General features: G+C 41.5%; 1 protein-coding gene across 3 annotated transcripts in view; it reads right to left on the bottom strand.

Annotated features, from left to right (window-relative positions):
• The window catches only part of GABRA5 (gamma-aminobutyric acid type A receptor subunit alpha5), a 152869-nt gene that overhangs the window by 114303 nt on the left and 13382 nt on the right, over window positions 1-25184 (bottom strand). For all 3 annotated transcript variants that reach the window (XM_049905846.1, XM_049905845.1, XM_049905847.1), the window contains exon 3: window positions 995-1116. In XM_049905846.1, the coding sequence (XP_049761803.1) occupies window positions 995-1116 (122 nt within the window). The remainder of the gene's footprint in view (window positions 1-994; window positions 1117-25184) is intronic.

Raw genomic sequence — 25184 nt, 5'->3', positions numbered from 1 at the left:
CCTAGGTGCGCAGCTCATGCAGGACATGCAACTCATGCCGTTGGATTAAAGAGTGGCTCATCCAGCCTCTGGATGCTTCCAGCATCTTAGGAGTGTTGAAAGTGACTGGATAACATGCAAACAGGTCACACTTCTGGAGAGTAGAGGTCCAGGGATGTAATTAATGAGATGAAGGAAGGTGTTGTCAAGAAGCCCATTTTGACTTTTCTTGCCAAAAAGGTGAAAAAGGGCAATTCATCCTTTAAGTGAATCTCACTTTTAAAAATGAAAATACAAGAGAAGAGCTAAATTTCTTCCTGGAGAACTGTATGTGCCTAAGGGTCCTTACTTACCTAATAGAGCAAGTTCCAATGTACTGCCTCAGAGTCTGCTAGAGCCAAGGGCATTGTCTGCCTGGAAACTGAACACAATACTCAGCTACAAAATAAAGCTGTGCAAATTCTGTCCTAAAAGCCCATTTCATTATCAGTTTATTTTTCAATCAACTTTCAGACAATCAAAGTGTATACTATGACTATGGCCCTAGTGAAAAATTAATCATTTAATATGGCAAGACGTAAAGAACAGCTGCATTTAACAGTGAATTTTTGAATAGTACTCACTTAGATAAAAGAAGTTGACTATTTCTTAACACAGGGTAGGCTCAGCTTTAATAAGGCCTAAGACAGCACTGGGTTGGTTGGAAGAACTGATTGGAGGTTCCTCCTTAAGTGACCAAAGTGGAAGTTAAGATTCTCTGAGAAAGTGAGAGTGTACAGGGATCTGTTAAGGAGATCTTGCTTGCAGTTTCTTACATCTGGAAAACAATAATAAAGGATGCACGATCCCTGCCATGGGTGAAACAATCACGGACTCCAAATCCTGGCAGGGAAGCTATTTCGGGAACCTAAACATCCTCAGTGCGGTGTTCCTCGCATCACAGCAAACAAGACCTGAGACTGGATTTCAGCTCTTCCTGAGGCATCACTGGCTTCCATGAGAAGGGCCCACTCACCTCCGAGGCCAGGCCGCAGGCGGTTGTCATAGCCATCCAAAAGCCCATCCAAGATCCTGGTAAATATGGTGATATTGTCATTGGTCTCATCTTTGACAGAACTTGTTGGCATTTGTGAAAAGCTTTTTAACAGAAAAAGAAAAGAAAGACCTGAAACTTGTGTTAATTATTGCTTCCAAATTCTTCTCAAGTAAAAAAAAAAAAGCAGACAGGCCTATGTTCAGATAGGGAAATCAGGGTCTTGTCTCGGGGGGACAGCATCTGAGAACCAATCTCCATTGTCTAGGTTATTGCTTTAGACAGATAAGCCTTTGTTCTTGAGTATCCAGAGAGAGTGTTGGTTCTGGGCTGGTTTTCTATCAACCTAACATAACACTCGAACTCCACCCATGAGCTTCTTGATTCTGAAGAACAGTACGTCAACATTTTAGCCATAAAAAAAAAAAAAAGTCAACACACATGAACTAGCAGAGCCTAATCTACTTCTAGGGGATTTCAGAAGTTTGGTTTAAACACAGAAACACTGAGTTCACCTATCTTAGGAGACGGTTGTGGAGGGGATGTTTAAAATATTATGCAAGTTAAAAGATAAAAGATGTGCCATGGATTGAATTGTGTCCCCCTAAAATATCTATTGATATTCTGGTACCTATACCCTGGAGAAGGACATCATGCTTGGCAGAGTACAGAGTAAGCAGAAAAGAGGAAGACCCTCAACGAGGTGGACTGACACAGTGGCTGCAACAATGAGCTCAAGCATAATAACGATTGTAAAGATGGCTCAGGACTGGGCAGTGTTTCATTGTGTTGTGCATAGGGTCGCTGTGAGTCAGAGCGACTCAACGGCACCTAACAACAACAACGACATACCTGTGAATGTGATCCTGTTTGGAAATAAGAGGGTTTTTTTCTTACATCAATGAAATCCTGCAAGTTGAGGGTGGGTCCTAAAATCTAATCACTTTTCAATTATTAAGCAGACTAGACACAAAGATACACACAGAGGGGGTTCATGTGTCTTGTGAGGACCAGTCTACAGGCAAATGAACATCAATGAATTCCAGCAGATACAAGAAACTAAGAAAGAGGCCCACAGAAGGAATCAACATGCCTAAAGCCCTGATTAGGACTTTTGTCCCCTAGAACTGTGAGAAAAGAAATTCCTGATCTTTAAAGCCACTCACCTGTGGTACTTTTTTTTATGGCACCAGTAAGTACGTAACTAAGATAATTGGCAAGTACAAATTTTACTGCATCATTAATTGGAGAGTTTCTGTGGTGAACAATATTGGATTAGTGTTCAAGACGATAGAAACGATCAAGTTTGTGAAATCTCTTTGGGCTCATACACCCATCAGCCCTGTCAAAGCAGAGGATGGAGGTGTTGTCAATCTGAGAACCCTCACTCAGATGTTCCTTCTGATCAAAGACTAAAAAACGCAGTGCTCTGTGTGACCCAACATGTCCAAGTCCAGTGGCTGAGATAACACCCCACCCTCCCACCCCAGGAAAGCAGCCCTGACCCTTCAGGGACTAAACACAAAGAATATTCTTGGTTAGTTCAATTAAGTGCACTTACCCACACTCAAAAAGTCCATGTAGATGGAGACTAGAAACTGCTCTGAGCAGATATGGAAGAACTAAGGAAGTGATTGGGGGAAAGACGGTGACTAGCCCAGAAGGCACAATACATGTGAAGGCATAGACCCCCCTCAGGTCTTGTTATGGGTTGAACTGCTTACCCTCAAAATTTATGCTGAAGTCCTAACCTGGTACTTGTGAACATGACCTTGTTAGAAAATAAGGTCTTTGAAGATGTTATAAGTTAGGTTAACTTGCGGTCATACTGGAGTAGGGTGGGTCTTAATCCCATCTGAGTGGTGCCCTTCTAAGAGAGGAGAAGAGACACAAAGACAGAGTGATGACAGCCATGGGGGGGATGCATTTATGAGCCAAGGATCTCCAGCTGTCTTAGGCCGAGTTCTCTAGAGAAGCAAAACCACTAAAGCATATAAACATATAAAAAAAAAAAAATAGAGATTTATATCAAGAAAACAGTGCATACGATTGTAGAGCTTGGAACGTTTCAAGCCCATGCGTCAGGATACAGGCCTTTCCCAGTTCATGGAGCTGCAGAAGCTGGTGAACCAAAGATCAGCAGGTTGGAAAGCAGGGCTCTTGCTCACAGGCTGTGAAGGTCAAGGAATCTCAAGGTCAGCAGGCAAGACCGCAAGGCTTCTGCTGATTCATGTAGCTGCAGGGACTGGTGAACCCAGAATCAGCAGGTCGGGGAGCAGGACTCTTGCTCAAAGGCTGTGAAGATCAACGAATCCCAAGGTGGACAGGTAAGCTGCTGGCTCAAGTCCCAGAACTGGAGGTCAGATAAGAGGCAGCTGCTGGATCCAAAACAAACCAAAAACCTTGGCATGGCAAGCAGGAAGGAAGTAGGCACAGAAGGTGGAGAGATGAAGGCTGAGCTGTCATAGGCCCTACCCCCACGAATACCACTCAGCAGGTTCCATCATGGGGGTGATCATATACCAAATTTCAACAGTGAAGTGATCACAACATTACACAACTGCCAAAACACTGAGAATCATGGCCCAGACAAGTTGACACACAATCTTAACTATCACAGTCCATCCCTTGTCAATGTGCCATCTGTACACATCTCCCCAAAACCATACATAATATCTTAATAAACACAATTACAAAGTCATTCTTGTGCCTAACATGATACAACTAACACACATACAACGGAAAACACCCTAGTCCGGTGTACATCTTATATTTTATAAGTGAAGAAAACAAAAATATCTGATGCACACATACAAAACAGAAATGCTCATAACAATTACAGTCCTCATTTCTGCAACTGGTCATGTGGCTGTAACTGGTATTTAGAATTACCTTCTTCCACCACCCATTCCGCGTTTCCTTCGTCCTCAGCAAGCACCTAAGCTGGTTGTGATTCTTTGCCTGGTGAGGTGGCCCAAACCTTCATTCCTGAAGGGTCTGGGCCATTAGTAGTCATGTTGGAATTGGGTTGCTGTAGTCTTCCATTGACTTTAATCACAGGACATGGTAGTACTAAGAGACACCCTAAACGATCTCCTGCATTCCAGGCTAATCTTCTTTACCTCCATTATGTAATATCAACCCCATTTCCTCTTGGTAATCTGGATCAATCACACCAGCCAGTATGGTAACTCCCTTCTTTGCCTGTTAATCCAGAGGCATAAGGAGCACAAAGTGGCCAGGTGGCATTCTTAGCTTCCATTTCAGTGATGTGTCTCCAGGTGGGAGCATTCCTCTCTTTAGAACTAAGACATCTAAGCCTGCAGAGCATAAGTTTGCAGGGACAGGAAGTAAAAATCTTGCAAGTGGATCACTAGAGGTAATAGTAAGTGGTGCCACTCCCATTTCCACCCCTTGATTCCTGGACCCATGAATCCTGGATATGGGAGAAACAGCTGGTTTACAGCATATAGAGCCTCCTGGAGAACACTGCCCCAACCCTGCAAGGTATTGCCACCTAGCTAGTGCCATAATTGTGTCTTCAGGAGGCCATTCCATCATTCTATCAAGCCAGCTGCTTCAGGATGATGGGAAACACGGTAAGACCAGTGAATTCCATGAGCATGGACCCATTGCTCCACTTCACTTGCTGTGAAGGGAGTCCCCTGATCAGAGGCAATACTGTGTGGGATACCATGACGGGGGATAAGGCATTGTGTAAGTCCACAGATCCACGGATGGTAGTTTTGGCAGAAGCATGGCATGCAGGGAAGGCAAATCCATATCCAGAGTAAGTGTCTATTCCAATAAGGACAAAACACTGCCCTTTCCATGATGGAAGTGGTTCAATGTAATCAACGTGCCACCAGGTTGCTGTCTGATCACCTCGAGGGATGGTGCCATATCAGGGACTCAGTGTTGGTCTCTGCTGCTGGCGGACTGGGCACTCAGCAGTGGCTGTAGACAAATCAGCCTTGGTGAGTGGAAGTTCATGTTACTGGGCTCGTGCAAAACCTCCATCCCTGCCACCATGGCCGCTTTGCTCATAAGCCCATTGGGCAATGACGGATGTAGCTGGGGAAAGAAGATGAGTGGTTTCCACAGAACGCATCATCCTATCTGCTTGATTGTTAAACACATCCTCTGCTGAGGCCATGCTTTGGTGAGCATTCACATGAGACACAAATATCTTCACTTCTTTGGCCCATTCGGAGAGGTCTATCCGCATGCCTCTTCCCCATAAATCCTTGTCTCCAATTTTCCAATCATGTTCCTTCCAAGTCCCTGACCATCCAGCCAAACCATTGGCCACAGCTCATTAATCAGTATACAATCACACATCTGGCCACTTCTCCTTCCAAGCAAAGCGAGCAACCAGGTGCACTGCCCGAAGTTCTGCCCACTGGGAAGATTTCCCTTCACCACTGTCCTTCACCGAGGTCCCAGAAAGGGGCTATCATGCTGCTGCTGTCCACTTTCAATGGTGCCTGTATATCATACAGAACCATCTGTAAACCCGGCATGCATTTTCTCTTCTTCAGGCAACGGGTCATAAGGAACTCCCCATGAGGCTATAGGTGCAGACTTGTAGATAGAAGGTAATGTGACAGGAGTGGAGACTATGGGCATTTGGACCACTTCCTCATACAACTTACTTGTGCCTTCAGGTCCTGCTTGAGCCTGATCGTGAATATACCACTTCTATTTAATGATGGAGCACTGCTGTGCACGTCCAACTTTATGACTCTGTGGGTCAGACAACACCCAGTTCATAATGGGAAGCTCAGGCTGCATGGTAGCTTGGTGGTCCATGTTTAGGTGTTCATTCTCTACTAAGACCCAGTAACAACTCAAAACCTGTTTCTCAAAAGGAGAGCAGTTATCTGCAGAGGATGGAAGGTTTGCTCCAAAATCCTAAGGGCCTATGCTGTGATTCACCAATAGTAGCCTGCCAAATACTCCAAACAGCATCTCTATTTGCCACAGACACTTCAAGCACCATTGGATCAGTTGGATCGTATGGCCCAAGTGGCAGAGCAGCTTGCACAGCAGCCTGAACCTGCTATAGAGCCTTCTCTTCTTCTGGCCCCACTCAAAACTAGTAGCTTTTCGAGTTAATAAATAGGCTGGAGTAGCACACCCAAATGAGGAATATGTTGCCTCCAAAATCCAAAGAGGCCCACTAGGTGCTGTGCCTCTTTTTCAGTTGTGGAAGCAGCCAGATGCAATAACTAATCCTTCACTTTAGAAGGAATATTTTGACATGCCCCACACTACTGAACTCCTAGAAATCTCACTGAGGTAGATGGAAGGCATGTGAATTTTTGTGGGATTAATTTCCTACCTTCTAGTACGCAAATGTTTTACCAATAAGTCCAGTGTCATTGACGCTTCTTCCTTACTAGGTCCAATCAGCATAATGTCATCAATGAAATGGACCAGTGTGACATCTTGTGGAAGGGAAAGGCGATCAAGGTCCCTGAGGACTAAATCATGACATAGGGCTTGAAAGTTGATGTAGCCCTGAGGCAGGCAAGTGAAGGTATATTGCTGGCCTTGCCAGCTGCAGGCAAACTGCTTATGGCTGTCCTTCAAAACAGGTATGGAGAAAAAGGCATTAGCCAGATCAATAGCTGCATATTAGGTACCAGGAGATGTATTAATTTGCTCAAGTAGTGAAACTATATCTGGAACAGCAGCTGCAATCAGAGTCACCACCTGGTTAAGTTTTTGATAATCTATTGTCTTTTTTATTGTCATTCACCAAGATCCATCTGTTTTTAGTACAGGCCAAACAGGTGAGTAGAATGGGGATGCGGTGTGAATCACTACCACTGCATCCTTCAAGTCCTTGATGGTGGCAGTAATCTCTGCAACCCCTCCAGGAATGCAGTATTGTTTTTGGTTTATTATTTTTCTAAGTTAAGTGCAGTTCTAATGGGTTCCACTTGGTTTTTCCTACCATATACCCCTTACTCCATTTGTCAGGGATCCAATATGGGGGTTCTGCTGGTTGCTGAGTGTATCTATTCCAATTATGCATTCTGGAACTGGGGAAATCACTACAGGATGGGCTCGGGGGCCCACTGGACCTACTGTGAGATGGACATGAGCCAAGACTACATTAATAACCTGACCTCCATATGCCCCCACTCTGGCTGGTGGGCCACAGTGACAATTTGAGTCTCCTGGAATTAGCGTCAGTTCAGAACCAGTATCCAGTGATCCCTGAAAAGTCTATTTCCTTTTCCCCAGTGAATAATCACTCCTGTAAAAGGCCATAGATCTCTTTGGGGACAGCTGGGAAAGAGTTTAACAGTATAAATTTTTGGCAGCGTATTAGAGTACTTCATTAGGGGGAACTGGCCTCCCCTTCATCCAAGGCATTGTGGGTCTTTGAATTTGTTCAAGTCTGGGAATTGATTGAGGGACCGTGACTCTCTATTCTGGTGATTCAAGTTAGACTGCTGTTCATCTGACCTAGAATTCATCCGTTTGTACGAATCAAGTAAATATTTAGTAGATTTCCCATCTATTTTACTCCATGACTAAGTAGCCAACACCATAAGCCCATATGAGTCAGACCATTCTGATCACTGCTTTGACCCCGCTATCCATTACTGTAACCACGCCCACCTTGTCTTTGTCAGTTGAGTGTAGCCACTTGGCCCCTACAACCATGGGGTCCAATCAGCCCCATTGTAGTCAGGTGTCTTAATTCACTGAGGGCAGTTCCCACTGCCAAATCTGATGTACATAAAATAGCAATCACAGCAGTCTTCAAGGATGCTGGTGCTCCCTTCAGAAATTTGTTCCTCACAGTTGTGGTAAAAAGTATGTCCTCTGGGCATTCCATGTGTGGTCAATGGGTCTAACCTGATAAATCCATTCTAGTATACCAATTTCCCTAAGCCTTTGGATACCTTCTTCTACAGTATACAAAGGCAGGTCTCACACTTCAACTTAATTTAGTGTAGGCCACCGCATAATCCATGCTTCAGCAAACTGGCCAAACTACTAAATCCTTTCCTAACCTCTAGTGCTGAAGCACTGAACGAATAATCTGTGCTTAGTGGACCCATATCAATAAACTCAGATTGATCCATCCTTATGTTCCTTGCACCATTATCCCACACCCTTAATAGCCATTCCCACACATATTCCCCAGGTTTCTGTTTGTACATATTAGAAAAGTCAAGTAGTTCTTTTGGAGTGTAGCGTACCTTCTCCTGGGCCACACTTTGTACTTTACTTTTGGGACTTGCTGGAACTTAAGTCTAGCTATAGGTCTAGAAGTGAGAATCTGTAGTGTGGAGTTGTTTTGAGAACATTCAGCATTGTCTTGTAAAGCATCTACCTGAGGCAACGCCCCAGACAATGACTCAGGCAAGGGCTCTTCAGAGGCAGCTGTGTTAGGGCTAATCTCATTAGATGGGAGTGGAGAGGCTAATGGTTTTTCTGGGCAGGGTGGTTTAGCAGACAAACATGAAGTAATCTCTCCAGATGGGAGTGGTTCTGTTGGCAGGAGAGATTCAACGGAATTTAGGGGTTCAGTGTCTTCTGCTTCCTGATTATCTGCCCATATGTCCCCATTCCAAGTTTCAGGATCCCATTTCTTCCCAATCAATGCCCTCACTTTAACTTCAGACACCTCTCAATGTTGGCAATTAAGCTGGCATTGTTATTCAGCCACTCTTACAATAAGAGTCTGGGTCTGGTTCTCGGCAATATCAGCTCCATTACTACAAGAAATAAGGCTTTCTTTCAAAGTACAAGTGGAAGATTTGAGGTCTTTTATGAGGCACTTGAACTTTGATTCTGAAGCCCTGAGTGCATTTCTTTCTTTCACCAGTTTGTCTAGCAAAAGTAGGACCAACCAACCAGCTTCCTTATACTTCTCATTCTGACAAAGCTGTACAGAGATATCACACATGTGTTCACCCAGAGCCTTGCCTTTCACCAATGTCTGATCTACTGGTGGTGATATTTTGTGTATTTGTATTGCCATCTCATGCCATGGATTAGCAGTGCCCTCTTTACTGCTAACCAGACTTGAGAAGCAATTTAAAAGCCTCATCCTTACACTTTTGTTTCTCTAGAACCACTCTTGGTACCAAATATCTTAGCCTGGGTTCTCCAGAGAAGCAAAGCCAGTAAAGCATACAAATTTATATAAAGAGAGATTTATGTCAAGGAAACAGCTCATGGGATGGTAGAGGTTGGAAAGTCTGAGGTCCATGGATCAGGATAAAGGCCTTTCCCAATTCACAGAGCCACAGAAGCCGGTGAATCCAAGATTGGCAGGTCAGAGAGCAGGGGTCCTGCTCATAGTCTGTGAAGGTTGAGGAATTCCAAGGTTAGCACGCAAGATTGCAAGGTTTCTCCTGGTTCACATAGCCGCAGGGGATGGCGAAATCCAAGATGAGCAGGTTGGAGAGCAGGACTCTTGCTCATAGGCTGTGAAGATCAACAAATCCCAAGATGGACAGATAAGCTGCTAGCTTAAGTCCCAAGAACTGGAGGTCAGACAAGAAGCAGCTGCTGGATCCACAACAAGCCAAAAACCTTGGCAAGGTGAGCAGGAAGGAAGGAGGTGCAGAGGCGAAGAGATGAAGGTTGAGGTGGGGCGGTGAGCCGGCACAGGCCCCGCCCCCACCAGTACCATTCAGCAGATTCTATCATGGGGGTGATCACATATCAAATTTCAACAGTGATCACAACATAATAAAACTGTCAAAACACTGACAATCACGGCCCAACCAAGTTGACACACAATCTTAACCATGACACCAGCCATCACCAGAAGTTAGGAGAGAGGTAGGGAAAACATTCTGAGAGCCCTCAGAAGGAATCAACACAGCTGACACCCTGTCTTGGACTTCTACCTCAAGAACTGTGAGACAATAATTTCTGTTCTCATGAGCCACCCAGTTTGTGATAATTTGGTATGGCAGCCCTAGAAAACTAGTGCAGGTCTCTATAGCTGCTGTCAGGTGTGCAAATAAGCTGTGTCTGAACTGTAAGGAATACGTCAAGAGGAACTTAACTGAGCTGAAATTGAGTTACGGCCACCAAGAGGGGTCAATGCCTTGGCATCTGGAGGAGCACACATGACTCCCAGTGCTTCCCTGATGTGTCTGGCAAAGGGATCCCCACCCCTCCACCACAGGTCTGCTTAAAGCTCATTCTGTTCCATGAAACAGCTGAAATTAGAGCTGGGGACAATCACCAGGGATGAGATGCTGGGGCCAGAATCTACATGTAGTTTCCCCACTTTTCGAAATCAGTCATTTGTATTAACTGGATTAAAGCAGATTAATTCTTCATTGACCCTAGAGCTCTTCACTTCTGAATTCAAGAGTTGCTTAAAGTTGCTCGGAGAAAAAAATCATATTTTAATGCCTTAAGGAAGTTTTTGTAAGCTATTCCATTATCTGTTGTGCAAATGTTCTTAAATTACATTAGATAAGAGCAGCCTTGGCTATTATGAAAAAAACACTCAGCTCTACATTATTGACCATTTAGAAATCTCCTGAGCACCGTGCATTCATAGCTAATGTCTGCGTGAGTGCTGCTCTCCCAGCTCTCTCTGAAAGTGGAGATGCAGGCACACTCCTCAGCCATCGTCTCATGGAGACAATGTTCTACTTGGCTCTGAGTCCATTTCACCAACAGCATTTCAGATAGCCATGGGCTAGGATGCAATGCTTACAAATTCCAAAGCACAGCTTCCACTTCTTGGCGAAAAATACTTTGAATATGTCCACACTACACTTCTGGGGGGAATTTCTGCATTTGTCCTGTCCCAACATAACAGCTTCTGGTAGTAATATGTGGACCTTTTTATGATAGAGGCCATAGCTTGGAATTTCCAGAGTTTTTTTTTCTCTATATTAAGATAAGAGCTAGAACATAGGAAATGTACTCTAAAATATCCCTGAAAATATTTACAGGACACAAGCAGAGGATTTTCTCATAAACTTGTGGGAAGCCCCCCTTCAGTAGATGGATCGCCCTCAAAAGCAATTCATCCACAAAGAGGATGACCCCTCCCTTATCACTAAAAGCAAATGGTGTGCTTTCTCAGTTCTGGTACAATGCCCGCACACAGAACCTGATGGATGTTTGTTGGACTTGCTAGTGCTTCTATCAAGCTGCATAATCCTTAAGGACTATTTTGAAGGCGAAGAAGTCCCTGGGTGGTGCAAAAGCTTAAGGTGCTTTGCTGCTAACTGAAAAGCTAGAGGTTTGAGTCCACCCAGAGGAGCCTCAGAAGAAAGGCCTGGCAATCTACTTCCATAAAAAACACCCATTGAAAACACTATGGTTGCAGTGAGTCAGAATTGTCTTGATAGCAACTTTTTTGTTTGTTTGTTTGTTTCCTAAAATAGAAGAGTAACTCATTTTGTTCCATTTTGGTTAGCTGAAGCCACTTGAAAAACAAAACAAAAACACTGGGTGATGCCTTCAGTGAGTAATCATGTACGATTCAGGAGTTCCCAGTAGAAACACAAGATGTCTTCATCCCACTGGACACTATTCTGTGAGGTTCAGAAGGCAGGCCCAGGACACCCGCACTCCAACTCTGCTTTTCTGAACCATGCTAAGTAGAGCCAAGGCCTCCACTCATCCTTAGGTAAGTTGAGAACAGACTCTGCTTCCAGGATAAGCTAACTGTTCTGCTGTTTGGGGAAGTGAATTTGTGTGAGCTAAGATGAGATCCATTATTACAGACAAAAGCCTTAGACATAACAGAGATACTTTAAAATTGTGGTAATCCATGTCTCAGTTTCAGTTGAAGTTAATTAACTAGGTCCTCTAAAAATATGAAGTATTCCCTTACTTATATTTAATTCGCATTATCCTCAAAACCATGTCACCTTTACTCCATGTTGTCAGTTCTACTATTTTTAGCTTATTGATATTCCAGGAAGGGAATCATAAAGAAATGTAGAAAGCAACCTTCCTCATTAAAAAAAAAAATCTCATTTTTTTAATTTCCTTCGCTAAGTATCATTCTATACAAAAGGAACAAGAGCTTGATTCTTAAACTTGAACTCCTGGCTCCCTGATCTTTGATCCCTAATATTTTTAGAGGAAATGAAAATACAGAATAGTTTTTGAATAATTTTCATTTGAAAATGAGGGAATGAGGTCATTGAGCCCCACATTTCAGCATGAGTGGGGCAGTGGATTGTGAGGTGGGTGGGCCTGTGGGGGGATGGTGGGAAAGAGATGCTGGGGGAGTGGTGGAACGGTTCTCTGAAAAGCTATGCCATGGTACTCTGCTGAGCTTCAAGTTCTGAGTCTTTTAACAGATTTCTGATGAAGTAGAATGAGGGGATGGGGGCCCTCTAAATGTAGCCCACCGTTAAGGATTGAACTGTGTCTCCCAAAAATATCTGTGAACTTGGCTAGGTCATGATTCCTAGTACTGGTGTGACTGTCCATCATTTTGTCATCTGATGTGATTTTTCTGTGTGTTGTAAATCCTATCTCTATGATAGGATTAGCAACAGTTATGTTAATGAGGCAGGACTCAATCCACATGATTAGGTTGTGTCTTAAGCCAATCTCTTTTGAGACGTAAAAGAGAAAAGTGAGCAGAGAGACATGGGGACCTCACACCACCAAGAAACAAGAGCCAGGAGAATAGTGTGTCTTTTGGACTCAGAGTCCCTGTGCCAAGCAGCTCCTAGACCAGGGGAAGATTGATGACAAGGATCTTCCTCCTGAGCCAACAGAGAAAGAAAGCCTTCTCTTGGAGCTTGCACCCTGAAATTGGACTTCTAACCTCCTAGGCCGTAAGAGAATAAATTTCTCTTTGTTAAAGCCATTCACTTGTGGTGTTTCTGTTATAGCAACACTAGATAACTAAGACACCCACCAATGGGTTTAATATGACCAACAAGGTGCTAAAAAGGAGCCCTGATGGTGCAGTGGTTAACCGCTCAGCTGCTAACTTCCATGGGGCAGTTCTACTCTGCCCTATAGGGTAGCTAGGAGTCAAAATCTACTTGACAGCAACAGGTTTGGTTTTATATATTTATTTAGTGGTTTAAAGTGCTTAAGGAAAATGACATGAATGTCTTTAGAAAGGGTAACATCTCTGAAATTGTGGAAACTCTTAGTATCTCTCCTATTGCCCTACATCTGGTCCCTTCAAGGCATTTGATTCTGAGCCTCTTGCAATCAACAGCCTCCTCCCAATTTCTGAACCCTAGAGAGTCAGCTGTAGCTGTTGTATAAAGAAACGGGCACCAGCATGTTTTTACAGGTCCCCAAGTTATGCTCGTGTTCAGCCAAGGTTGAGAATGACTCTCAGACATGTTTGAGTTGGAAACAGAAAGAGTGCTCTGTGAGCCAACTGTCACACCAGACTCTGAGTGATCTCAGTGAACTTCCCTCCTCCATTAAGTCTTCAGAGGGTCATCTGGGCTCAGCATTTATTCTAACTGCTCAATTTAACAAATGTATCAGACATTGGGGTAAATACTAGGCAGACAAGACAACAAAGATGGCACCCCCCCCCAAGGGAACGACTGTATTTTGAAAGATCAGCCATATTCACAGATTTCAACAGAACATAGTATGTGCAGAAAGCTATGCAATCTACAAGACTTTATAGAAGCACAACACAGAGAAAGAGAGCTTTGTTTCTGGTCAGAGAAGATGAACTTTCAAACATGAAGAAAGGGTTGAAAGCCAAAAAGAAAGATGCAAAAGGGTGTTGTGAAGCAGTGGCACAGAGAAAGGAAACAGCGAGGTGTTTGCAGGGTTTAGGTAAGAACTCTGCTAAAAAGAGTAATGTTATGCCAGCTAAGAGAGAAAAAATTCAAATCAGAAAGGACTTGGCATGCTATGCCACACTTCTAGGGTTTGTCGTAAGTGTGATGGGGAGCTTACGGCATTTTGACTATGGGCACTTTCACATGGACCTTGGGCAACTTGTGAATGATGGACTAGGGGGAGGCAAGATTGAAGACACAGAGATCTGTTACTCAGGTGATGGCAGTGGCCATATAGGAGGTGGGATGGATGAGTGGCATCTGCAGGATGTCCTGATTAAATGTGAGGGAGAGGGAGGAGTCTGAACCTAAAACAGGGATAGGAAATCCAGAGGAAGCAATCTCCACAGGGCAGGGTTAACCCTGCTGTAGAATTCACTCTGCCCGGGAAGGGGAGCATGCAAGGAATTACGGTATCAGAACTTCCTGAAAGTATCTTTCTTTTTGAAGAACTTTGGAAGATTTTACTGATTTATCTATGACTATTATAATCAATAATAATAATATACTGTAGATTCCATCTTTAAAGATGCTTCATGTTACCAAGTGTTGCCTGATGATTTATTTTTCCTTATTTTGCTGTTTTAAAGGGTACACATTAAACAGTCATCTCATTTCCATTAAAAAAATAATCTTTTGAGTTTGCTGCATTGCATATATGACCAAAGTAAAGTATGAAATGGTGCTAGTGAAGAGAATGTATTTCTTCGTGGTGTTGTCTCTACATATAGTCAAAGACATTTTTTATTTACATAAAATGGAATCAATAATTGCAACTGCGTGTGTGCAGACACGTTTTAATAGGAAATTATTTTGGCAACTGTACTAGATTGGTTTTGAAATGCGGCTCATCTGTCTTAAACTTAATTTCCTTCTGCATTCTTTTCTTAGTATTTAATTACTTCTCAGAAATGTACCTTCAGTTTGCTACTTTTAGGTCAGTAGATTCAAATCCTTTGCTGCTGAGTCGATTCCAACTCATAGCGACCCTAGAGAACAGAACAGAACTGCCCCCATAGGGTTTCCAAGGCTGTAATCTTTAGGGAAGCAGACTGCCATATCTTTCTCCCAAGGAGCAGCTGGTGTGTTTGAACCACTGACCTTCGGGTTATCAGCCCAGAGCTTAACCACTGTGCCACCAGGGTGCATCCAGGAAAGTAGATAGGTAGATAGATACCTCTATATGGCAACACTTGATGATATTTGATCAAATTTCCATCACACACCATTTAAATTAACCATGTTTAAAAAAAAAAAAAAGACAAGAGAGACCAGCTAAATATTGAAATTAAATCCCAAATTTCCAAATAACAGTTTCTTATAGTGGAAAACATGGACTTAGAACAGAGGTTTTATGTGGCTAAAGTCATGCACCATGACATATTAAGCCAGCACTCTGAGGTTCCTCCCACTCACTCGGGCCTCACCTGAAAGGTGCTCCAAATCACGCCCATTCACCCCCCTCACTACTGCTCAGATCTACCCCTGCTCATGACCCTTCATGCAAACTCATTCTTGTCCTTAACACTGCAAAATGCTCAACTGGTTTTTCTCTCTTCCAATTCTCTGAACCCACTTCACACTTATGACAGTGCAGAATGCAAATGAGACAGTATTGTACTTTGACTCAGAACCCTGCTGCCTACAAGGTAAACCTCAGCCTCATGACCTCTCAGGTAACACTGTCCTTCATCACCCTGCCCACTTTCCCAGACTCAGCCCCTTTCTCACTCTCCACCATACTGGGTATCCCATATGTGTGACTATGTAGCACCATGTAACATCTTGGTCTTTATCACACAGTTTCCCTCACACCCTAATGGTTCCCATCAGAAATGTCACTGCAGTCATACTTCCTTTCTTTAAAAAGGCTCTCATACACGCCATATTCCCTCCCAGTTCATGCTCCATGCTTTGCACCTCTTCTTGTCAAAACTCATTAGAAGGGTTGTCTATACTAAAAGTGACTGCTGCTTCTCCTTTCATTCTGTTGAACCCACTCAGGTAAGACTTGCACCACCTCTGTTCCAATGGAACCACTCTTCTTGAGGTCAGTAATGAATTCCACAGTGCCAAGTACACTGATCAATTCTCAGTCCTCATGTAGTTGGTTTACAAGCAGCTTTGACACAGCTCACACCACACTTCTTACAACACTTGGCCTCCAGACACTACTTTTTGTTCTTCTTCTCATCTGGCCTCTGCTTTCGAGTCTTCTTGTTGCTCCTTACCTTCCTAACCTCTAAACATTGGAACCTCCCAGGGCACAGTTCATGGGTCTCTTTCCTATTCAATCTCTGATTTCATCCAATCAAATAGCTTTAAAGACCACCCACACACACATGAAAAACTCAAGTTTATGCCTCCAGCCCCAAACCTTCTCTGACCTCCAGACTCATATTTCAACTGTCTGCCTGGCCACTCCACGTGGCTATCTTAACAGACGTCTCTGGGCTTAGCATGTGCATAATTGAAGTCACAATTTCTCTACGCAAATCTCCTCTCCTACTGTCCACCTCAGCTCAGTGACAAGCCAATTGAACCTGTCAGTTTCTCAGGTCAAATACCTTGGAGTAATGCTTAACTTCTCTCTTTATTTCATTCCCACATCAATCCATTAAGTCCTGTTGGCCAAAATAGTCTCTAACCTCGATCACTGCAGTCACCTCTTGAACTGCCCTCATTACCTCTTCCTTTACCCTACCCTTCACCCCACATCCTATTCTATTATCTACTCAGCCCTTGCAAGTTTAAGTCATATCACATCACATCTAAATTGGATCATGTTTTACTTCTACTTAAAACCACACAATGGCCCTGTTTTACTTATAAAGTAAATCTTACCTAACATGGCCTCCAAGGTTCTATGTGATCTAGTGGCTACCCCCACCTCACTTCCTCTTGGAATCATACCTCCTACCAACCTGCCGTCCCTCACTCTGAGCTCCCTGCTACTCCTAACATGCCAAGTATGCCCTTTCCACAGCACCCCTGCATTCACTGTTCCCCTCTGCCTGCTCACTCTTCCCTGCTAATAGCATTGTTCATGTCCTCACCTCCTTCAGGTCTCTGTTCACCCATCTCTCCTCCCCATCACATTCACTACTCCTTACCCTGCTGCCTTCTCCACAGAAGTTGTCCTGACCTAACTGATACTCATTTGCTAGTGTCTGTCTCACACACATCAAAATGTGCCCTCTTTGAAGGAAGGGTCTGGTCTGTCCACATTTAGATCTCAGCACCTAGAGCAGTGTCTGGTCATGGGAAGGATTCAAACATTGGTGTGGAAAGAAGAGCAAAGTCCCTCCAAGATGACCATGCCCTAATCCCCGGAACCTGTGAATACACTACCTAATGTGGCAAGGGAAACTCTGTAGATGTGATTAAAGTTATGGACCTTATGGTACGTGATTATCCTAAGTTATCCAGAAGGGTTCAAAGCAATCACATGGGCCATTAAACGTGAAAGAGGAAGGCAGAAGTGCGGGTTAGAGAGATGAGATTTGACAAAGATTCCATCCATTACCGTTAGCTTTAAAGACAGAGTAAGGAGACCATGAGCCAAGGGATTCTGTGGCCTCCAGAAGCCGGAAACAGACCTCAGCTGACAACCAACAAGATAATGGGGCCACTGTCCTACACCTGCAACGAACCGAGCTCTGGTAACAACTTGAGTGAGCAGAAAACAGACCTCCCCTAAAGCCTCCAGAAAGAACAGTCTGTTTACACCTTGATTTCAGTCCAGTAAGACTCACACTGGACAGGTGACACACAGAATTGTAAAATAATCATTTTGTGTTGTTTTAAGCCACTAAGTTGTGGTCATTTGTTACAGCAACAATAGAAAACTAATACATTATTGCTAATTAATTCCCCACTACACTATGGAGGGCGACCTTGCCTGTGACGTTTGCTACTGCATCCCCAATATTTGCACAGAGCAGGCATTATTTGGATGAGCAAAACAGGAATGGTGGACCTGTCATCATTTCCTACACAAGCCCTAGCCCATAACCTTTGAGAACCACTCCCAGGTCATAGCACCCCATGTCCCCTCTCCAGGCTGTAACCTTTGGGAACCACTCCCTAGTCAGGGCACTTAGTGTCCACTCTCTAGGCTTTGACTTTTGGAAACCACTCCCAGGTCAGGGAACCCTGTGTCTACTCTCCGGGGTGTGATCTTCCAAAACAAGTCTCTGGTCAGGGTGCCCCATGTCCACTGTCTTGGCCGTGACCTTCCATAACCACTCCCAGGTCAGGATGCTCTGTGTCCACACACCAGGCTGTGACCTTTGGGAGCCACCCACCAGGTCAGGGTGCCCCTGCTTACTCTCCAGGCCATGACCTTTGAAAACCATGCCAAGGTCAGGGAGCCTCATGTCCGCTCTCTAGGCTGTGACCTTTGGGAATGACTTCAGGGCCCCAGGTGCACCGTGTTCACTCTATTTTCTATGGCCTTTAAACATGATACTCAGGCTACTGTAATGGCCTTGTCCCACCCTCCTATCTGCCTGACAATCTTCGTTCAACTCTACATGAATTTTCTTTGAAATCTTCCCATCCTGGTCCACCTTTATTGGGTAGCATCCCTCCTCAGCTCCTGAGCACATGGTGAACACTTTCACTGCACACCCCATCACAATCTGCAGTTATATGTGAATCTGAATGTGGTCCTCACCTATGGAGTGGCTGTTCTTGAGAGAAGAGCCTGGTCTACTGCTCGTAACATTAAGAAGGAAAGCTGCTGTATGCTGAGCACTTACTCTTATTTGGACTTGAGCATTTTGAGCAATTTAAATTTCCATCAGCCCTGTGAGGTAGAAGCCACTATTATCTCCACTTCGATACTAGGAAACTGAGGGGCAGGCAGTTTAAGAAATACCTACAATGGCACACTGTGAACGCATAGCTGCAGCGTGGGTGAATGCTCCAAAAACTATGGTCAGATTAATACAGCCCCTCTGTCAGATGACACCTAATGCTATCCCTAAACATTTGCCAGGAACCAGATCTAATGTACAGTGATAGCCAATTTTTATTTTTTGACACTAAAAATTAATTTTTAGGCTTCATTTTGATTTTGAAGTAATTTTTTTAAATAAATACAAAGAAATAAGGACTTTTCAGTGACCTGCTAAGGCCTGTCTTATAAAACATGTCTTATTTTTCTCATATGATCCCTTCTGTATAAGACTGCACTTCACAGTTCACATTTTGTGCTTGGTATAATTCAGGTTGCAGTAGACCCAATGTCTTTACAGCAGGATGGTATTTGAGTTCTAGATTAGAATATTCTTTTCTTTCCAAAATATAGCTTTTTCCTCATTCTTTCCTTTATCTATGTACCATAAGCATTATGATCTTCTAGAAAAGCCCATGCCTTGGAGGAGAGCACTAGACCTGACATGGACCCTGAAATGAAAATCTGACTGGAACACTTCCCAGCAGGGAAACTTGGACATGTTTCTTTCAGTGCTTCTGCATGAACTTTTTTCACCTACGAAGTAAGGGTTTTCAGAAATTTAAATAGTATAGTTTTTGAAAATGCATTCTGGAAATTACAGAGATATACACATACAAAACTGATAATTATTGTGCTAACACAAGCATTCTGAGATTAAAAAAAAAAAATTGTCTATAGTACTTTGCCCTGAAATTTCACACCAATTAAAATACACATCTTATGAATTTAACATTTTTAATCCTGAAGCCCACATTCTACTTCTCTTCCTGAACTCTTTGAGTGATTACCTGATGGGGTCACCAGGGAGCTGCACTCTCTATCCTTCTATATTCTTCTTAGGCTTTACTTAACTTGCTGCCTACTGACATGACAAACAAGCTAGAAGTTTCTTTTATAAAGCATATAATTTGGATATATTTTCTTTTGGTACCTTTTTAAAAAATGTTGGTTGTTACTGGATCTCAGTCTTAGTCACCAAAAATTTTTGCTACATGTAGGAATTAACTCATTTGTGATCTGTGACCATTCCAGGTATCTTGATTTAGATACTCCACCATTGTTGTGTGAGCTTGCAGCTTCAGCTGTTTTCTTGGTGTTTTTATAATTGTGGTAATGACTGTCTGCCCTGGGCCTCATGAATCTGTAGCTACAGTCAGGAAGAGGTTGCCATGTGGAGATTTGCAAGAGAGAACTTTGCACTTAAAAGGACTGTCACAAATTGAATTGTGTTGCCCCAAAATATGTGTAAACTTGGCTAGGCCATGATTCCCAGTATTGTATAATTGACCTCCATTTTGTAATCTGATATAATTGTCCTCCATTCTGTGGTATTGTGTAATTATGTGTGGTAGACACTAAACTTCTATATGTTAACGAGGCAGGATTAGTGTGGGGTGTATCTTGAGTCCTTCCCTTACTAAAGAGCAAACCCTGGAGGGAGGGGAAGACTCTGATTCCCACTGTTATCACATTATAATATTCAAATTCTAGTTTCCAACAAAAAAATTACAATGCATACAAAGTAATAAGAAAAGATGGCCCATTCAAAGCAACAACAAAAAGTCACAGAAACCATTTTTCTTTAAATACCAGAAATTAGACTTACTAGAAATGATCTATAAAACAACTGTCTTAAATACGCTCAAATAAATAAAGGAAAACACAGAAAAAGAACAAAAGGAAAGCAGGAAAATGATGTATGAACAAAATAAGAATGTCAATATAAAGAAATTATAAAAAGGAACTAAATAGAAATTCTGGAGATGAGAAGTACAATAACTAACACAAAAAATTCACTAGAGTAGTTCGACAGCAAATTTGAGCAGAAAGAAGACAGAATCAATGAACTTAAATAGAAGACAACTGAAATAATCCAGTTTGAGGAACAGAAATAACAAAGGAAGAAGAAAGTGAACACAGCCTAGAAGTGAAAGCAAAAGGGATTAAAAAAAGAAGAAAAGAAAAATTGAAGAAATAATTACTTAAAACTTCCCAAGTCTGATTAAAGACATGAACCTACACATTCAAGAAGCTCAGTGAATTCCAAATAGGTTATGTTCAAAGTTGATAAACTCAAGCTTTTAACAAAATTATCAAAAGACAAAGAATATTAAAAGAAACTATAGAACTGAATGGTCATGTACAATAAGAATATCAGCCAATTTTTCATCAGAAACCATAGAAGCCAGAAGGCAGTAAGATGACATATTTAAAGTGTTGAAAGTAAAAAAAATCAACTCAACAACTCTCAACCAAGAGTTCTATATCCAGCAAATAGCCCTTCAAAAATGAGGGATATATAGACCAATGGAACAGAATTGAAAATCCAGACACAAATCCAGCCACATATGAGCAGCTGATATTTGACAAAGGCCCAAAGTATGTTAAATGGGGAAAAGACATTCTTTTTAACAAATAGTGGTGGCATAACTGGATACCCATCTGCAAAAAAAACAAAATGAGACCCATACCTCACACCATGCACAAAAAGAACTCAAAATGGATCAAAGATCTAAATATAAAATCTAAAATGATAAAGATCATGGAAGGAAAAATAGGGACAGTGCTAGGAGTCCTAATACATGGCATAAACAATATACAAAACATTCCTAACAATGCATAAACACCAGAAGAGAAACTAGATAACTGGGAGCTCCTAAAAATCAAATAGTTATGCTCATCCAAAGACTTCACCAAAAGAGTGAAGATTACCTACAGACTGGGAAAAAGTTTTTAGCTATGACATTTCCTATCAGGGTCTGATCTCTAAAATCTACATGATACTGCAAAAACTCAACTACAAAAAGACAAATAAACTAATAAAAAAAAATGGGCAAAGGATATGAACAGGTACTTCACCAAAGAAGACATTCAGATAGCTAACAGATATATAAGAAAATGCTCACGATCATTAGCAATTAGAGAAATACAAATCAAAACTACAATGAGATTCCATCTCACCCCAACAAGGCTGGCATTAATCCAAAAATCACAAAATAATAAATGTTGGAGAGGTTGCGGAGAGATTGGAACACTTACACGCTGCTGGTGGGAAGGTAAAATGATACAACCACTTTGGAAATCAATTTGGTACTTCCTTAAAAAGCTAGGAATAGAACTACCATACAACCCAGCAATCACACTCCTTGGAATATATCCTAGAGAAATAAGAGCCTTTACACAAACAGATATAAGCACAACCATGCTCACTGCAGCACTGTTTACAATAGCAAAAAGATGGAAGCAACCAAGGTGCCCATCAACATATGAATGGATAAATAAATTACGGTATATTCACTGAATGGAATACTATGCATTGATAAAGAACAATGATGAATCTGTGAAACATTTCATAATATGGAGGAACCTGGAAGGCATTATGCTGAGTGAAATTAGACAATTGCAAAAGAATAAATATTGTGAGGCCACTATTGTAAGAACTCAAGAAATAGTTTAAACAGAGAAGGAAATATTCTTTGATGGTTACGAGAGTCGGGAGGGAAGGAGGAAGAGGGGTATTCACTAAATTAGACAGTAGACAAGAACTATTTTGGGTGAAAGGAAAGACAATACACAATACAAGAGAGGTCAGCACAACTGGACTAAACTGAAAGCAAAGAAGTTTCCTGAATAAACTGAATGCTTCAAAGGCCAACATAGTAGAGGCAGGGGTTTGGGGACCATGGTTTCAGGGGACATCTCTGTAAACTGGCATAATAAAATTTATTAAGAAAACATTCTGCATCCCATTTTGCAGAGTGGCGTCTGAGCTCTTAAACGTTAGCAAGCAGCCACCTGAAATGCATCAATTGGTCTCAACCAACCTGGAGCAAAGGAAAATGAAGAACAACAAAGACACAAGGTAATTATGAGCCAAGAGACAGAAAGGTCCACATAAATCAGAGCCTATATCAGCCTGAGACCAGAAGAACTAGATGATGCCCAGCTATAACTAATAACTGTCCTGACAGGAAACACAACAGAGAACCCCTGAAGGAGCAGGAGAGCAATGGGATAAAGATCTCAAATTCTGGTAAAAAGACCAGACTTAATGGTCTGACTGAGACTAGAAGGACCCCAGAGGTCATGGCCCCCAGATCTTCTGTTAGCCCAAGAGAGGAACCATTCCCAAAGCCAACTCTTCAGACAGGGATTGGACTGGACAATAGGATGGAGAATGATACTGGTGAGGAGTGAGCTTCTTGGATCGAGTAGACACATGAGGCTGTCTGGGCAGCTCCTGTCTGGAGGGGAGACAAGGAGGCGGCGGGGGGACAGAACCTGGCTGAATGGACATGGAAAGAGAGGGCAGAGAGAAGGAGCGTGCAAAAAAAAAAAAATCTCATTAGGGGAGAGCAACTAGGAGTATATAGCAAGGTGTATATAAATTTTTATATGAGATACTGACTTGATTTGTAAACTTTCACTTAAAACCAATAAAAATTAAAAAAAAAAAATGAAGGATAAATTAAGATATTCCCAAATCAACAAACTGAGGGAGTTTGTTACCACTAGACCTCTCCTTCAAGAAATGTTGAAGGGTATGCTTCAGGTTGAAATGAAAGGATATTAGACAGCAACAGCTTTATGAAGAAAATAAAGATCTCCAGGAAAAGTAACTACATGGGCAAAAATAAAAAAAGGTATTATTGTATACTTGGCTCGTTACTCCAAGATCTGAAAGACAAATACATAAAAAATAAATAAATAAATGTATGTTTTGAGGCACACACTGTAAAAAGATGTAATTTGCAACAACAACAAATAAAATTGAGGACAGGAGTGTATAAGAATAGAGTTTTCATATGCTGCTGAAGTGAAGTGAATATCAATTCAAACAAGATTGTTATAAATTAGCATGCCAAATGCATTCCCCATAGTACCCACAAAGAAAATACCTATTACATATATACACACACAAAATAAGGGAATCAAAATGATATACTATGAAAATGAACTAAACACAAAAGAAGGTTGGAGTGAGGAAACACAGGACCAAAAAGAGACAAAATAAATTGCAAAATGGCAGAAGTCCTTCCTTACTACTAATTAAATACAAATACATTAAACTCTCTAATCAAAAGGCAAAGGTTGACAGAATGAATTAAAAAACGGTCCAACTATGTGCTGTTAATAAGAGACTCATTTTAGATGCAAAGATACAAATAGGCTGAAAGTGAAAGGATGGGAAAAAAAATATTCTATGCAAGCAGTAATCAAAAGAAAACTGGGATAGCTATACTGACATTAAAAAAAAAAAGACTTTATATTTAAAATCTGTTACAAGAGACAAACAAGGAAATTACATATTGATGAAAGGGTTAATGCATGAAGAAAATATAACTGTCATGAACATACATGAACACCTAACAACAAATCCCCAAAATATATAGGTGCAGGGAGGGCACTGGCAGAATGGAATAAGAAATAGACAGTTCTAAAATAATATCTGGGGACTTCAATAGACCACGTTCAATAATGTAAAGAATACCTAAATAGAAGATCAATGAGGAAATAGAACACTTAAATGATACTAGAAGAAAACTAGGCCTAACAGACATATATACAACACTTCACATAATAACAGCACAATAAAAATTCTTCTTAAGTGCACATGGATCATTCTCCAGAAAAGACCATATGTTAAGCTACAAAATACATTTTAAAAGATTTAAATCACGCATCTTCTTTGAGCACAGCGGAACAAAATAGAAATCAACAATAGAAGGAAATCTGAAAAATTAAAAAATACGTGCAAATTAAATAACACACTCTTAAACAACCAATGGGTCCAAAAAGAAATCAGAAGGGAAATTAGAAAATACTTAGACACAAATGAAAATGAAAGTACAACTTACTTTCCCATTTCAAACGTTATGAGATGCAATGAAGGCAGTGCTCAAAGTGAAATTTATAGCTGTCAGTGCCTACATTAAAAAAAAAAAAAGACAAAGATTTCAAATAAATAACCTAACTTTATACTTGGAGGTACTAGAAGAGGAAGAACAGATTTAATTCAAAGCTAGCAAAAGGAAGGAAATAATAAAGATTAGAGTGAAGATGAACAAACGCAGAATATAAAAAACAATAGAGAGATAGAATCAATAAAACCAGTTGTTTCTTTGAAAAGATGAATAAAATTGATAAACCTTTAGCTAGACTGACAAAGAACAAAAGAAAAATATGCAGTGTGTATATTACTACCTATCATACAGAAATAAAAAGGTTTAGAAGAGAATACTATGAACAATTTTCCACCAACAATTAGATAACCTACATGAAATGGACACATTCCTAAAAAACAAACAAATTATTAAAACTGATTCAAAAATAAATAGAAAATCTAAATTCACATATAACAAAAGATTGAACCAGTTATCAAAAAAAGAAAAGAAAAAAACCTCCCAACAAAGAAGTAGAT

This window comes from Elephas maximus, chromosome 13 (assembly GCF_024166365.1).
Source record: "Elephas maximus indicus isolate mEleMax1 chromosome 13, mEleMax1 primary haplotype, whole genome shotgun sequence".
Classification (NCBI taxonomy): Eukaryota; Metazoa; Chordata; class Mammalia; order Proboscidea; family Elephantidae; genus Elephas; species Elephas maximus.
Note: the sequence above shows the minus strand (reverse complement) of the source record. Positions and strands in the feature narration are given on the sequence as shown.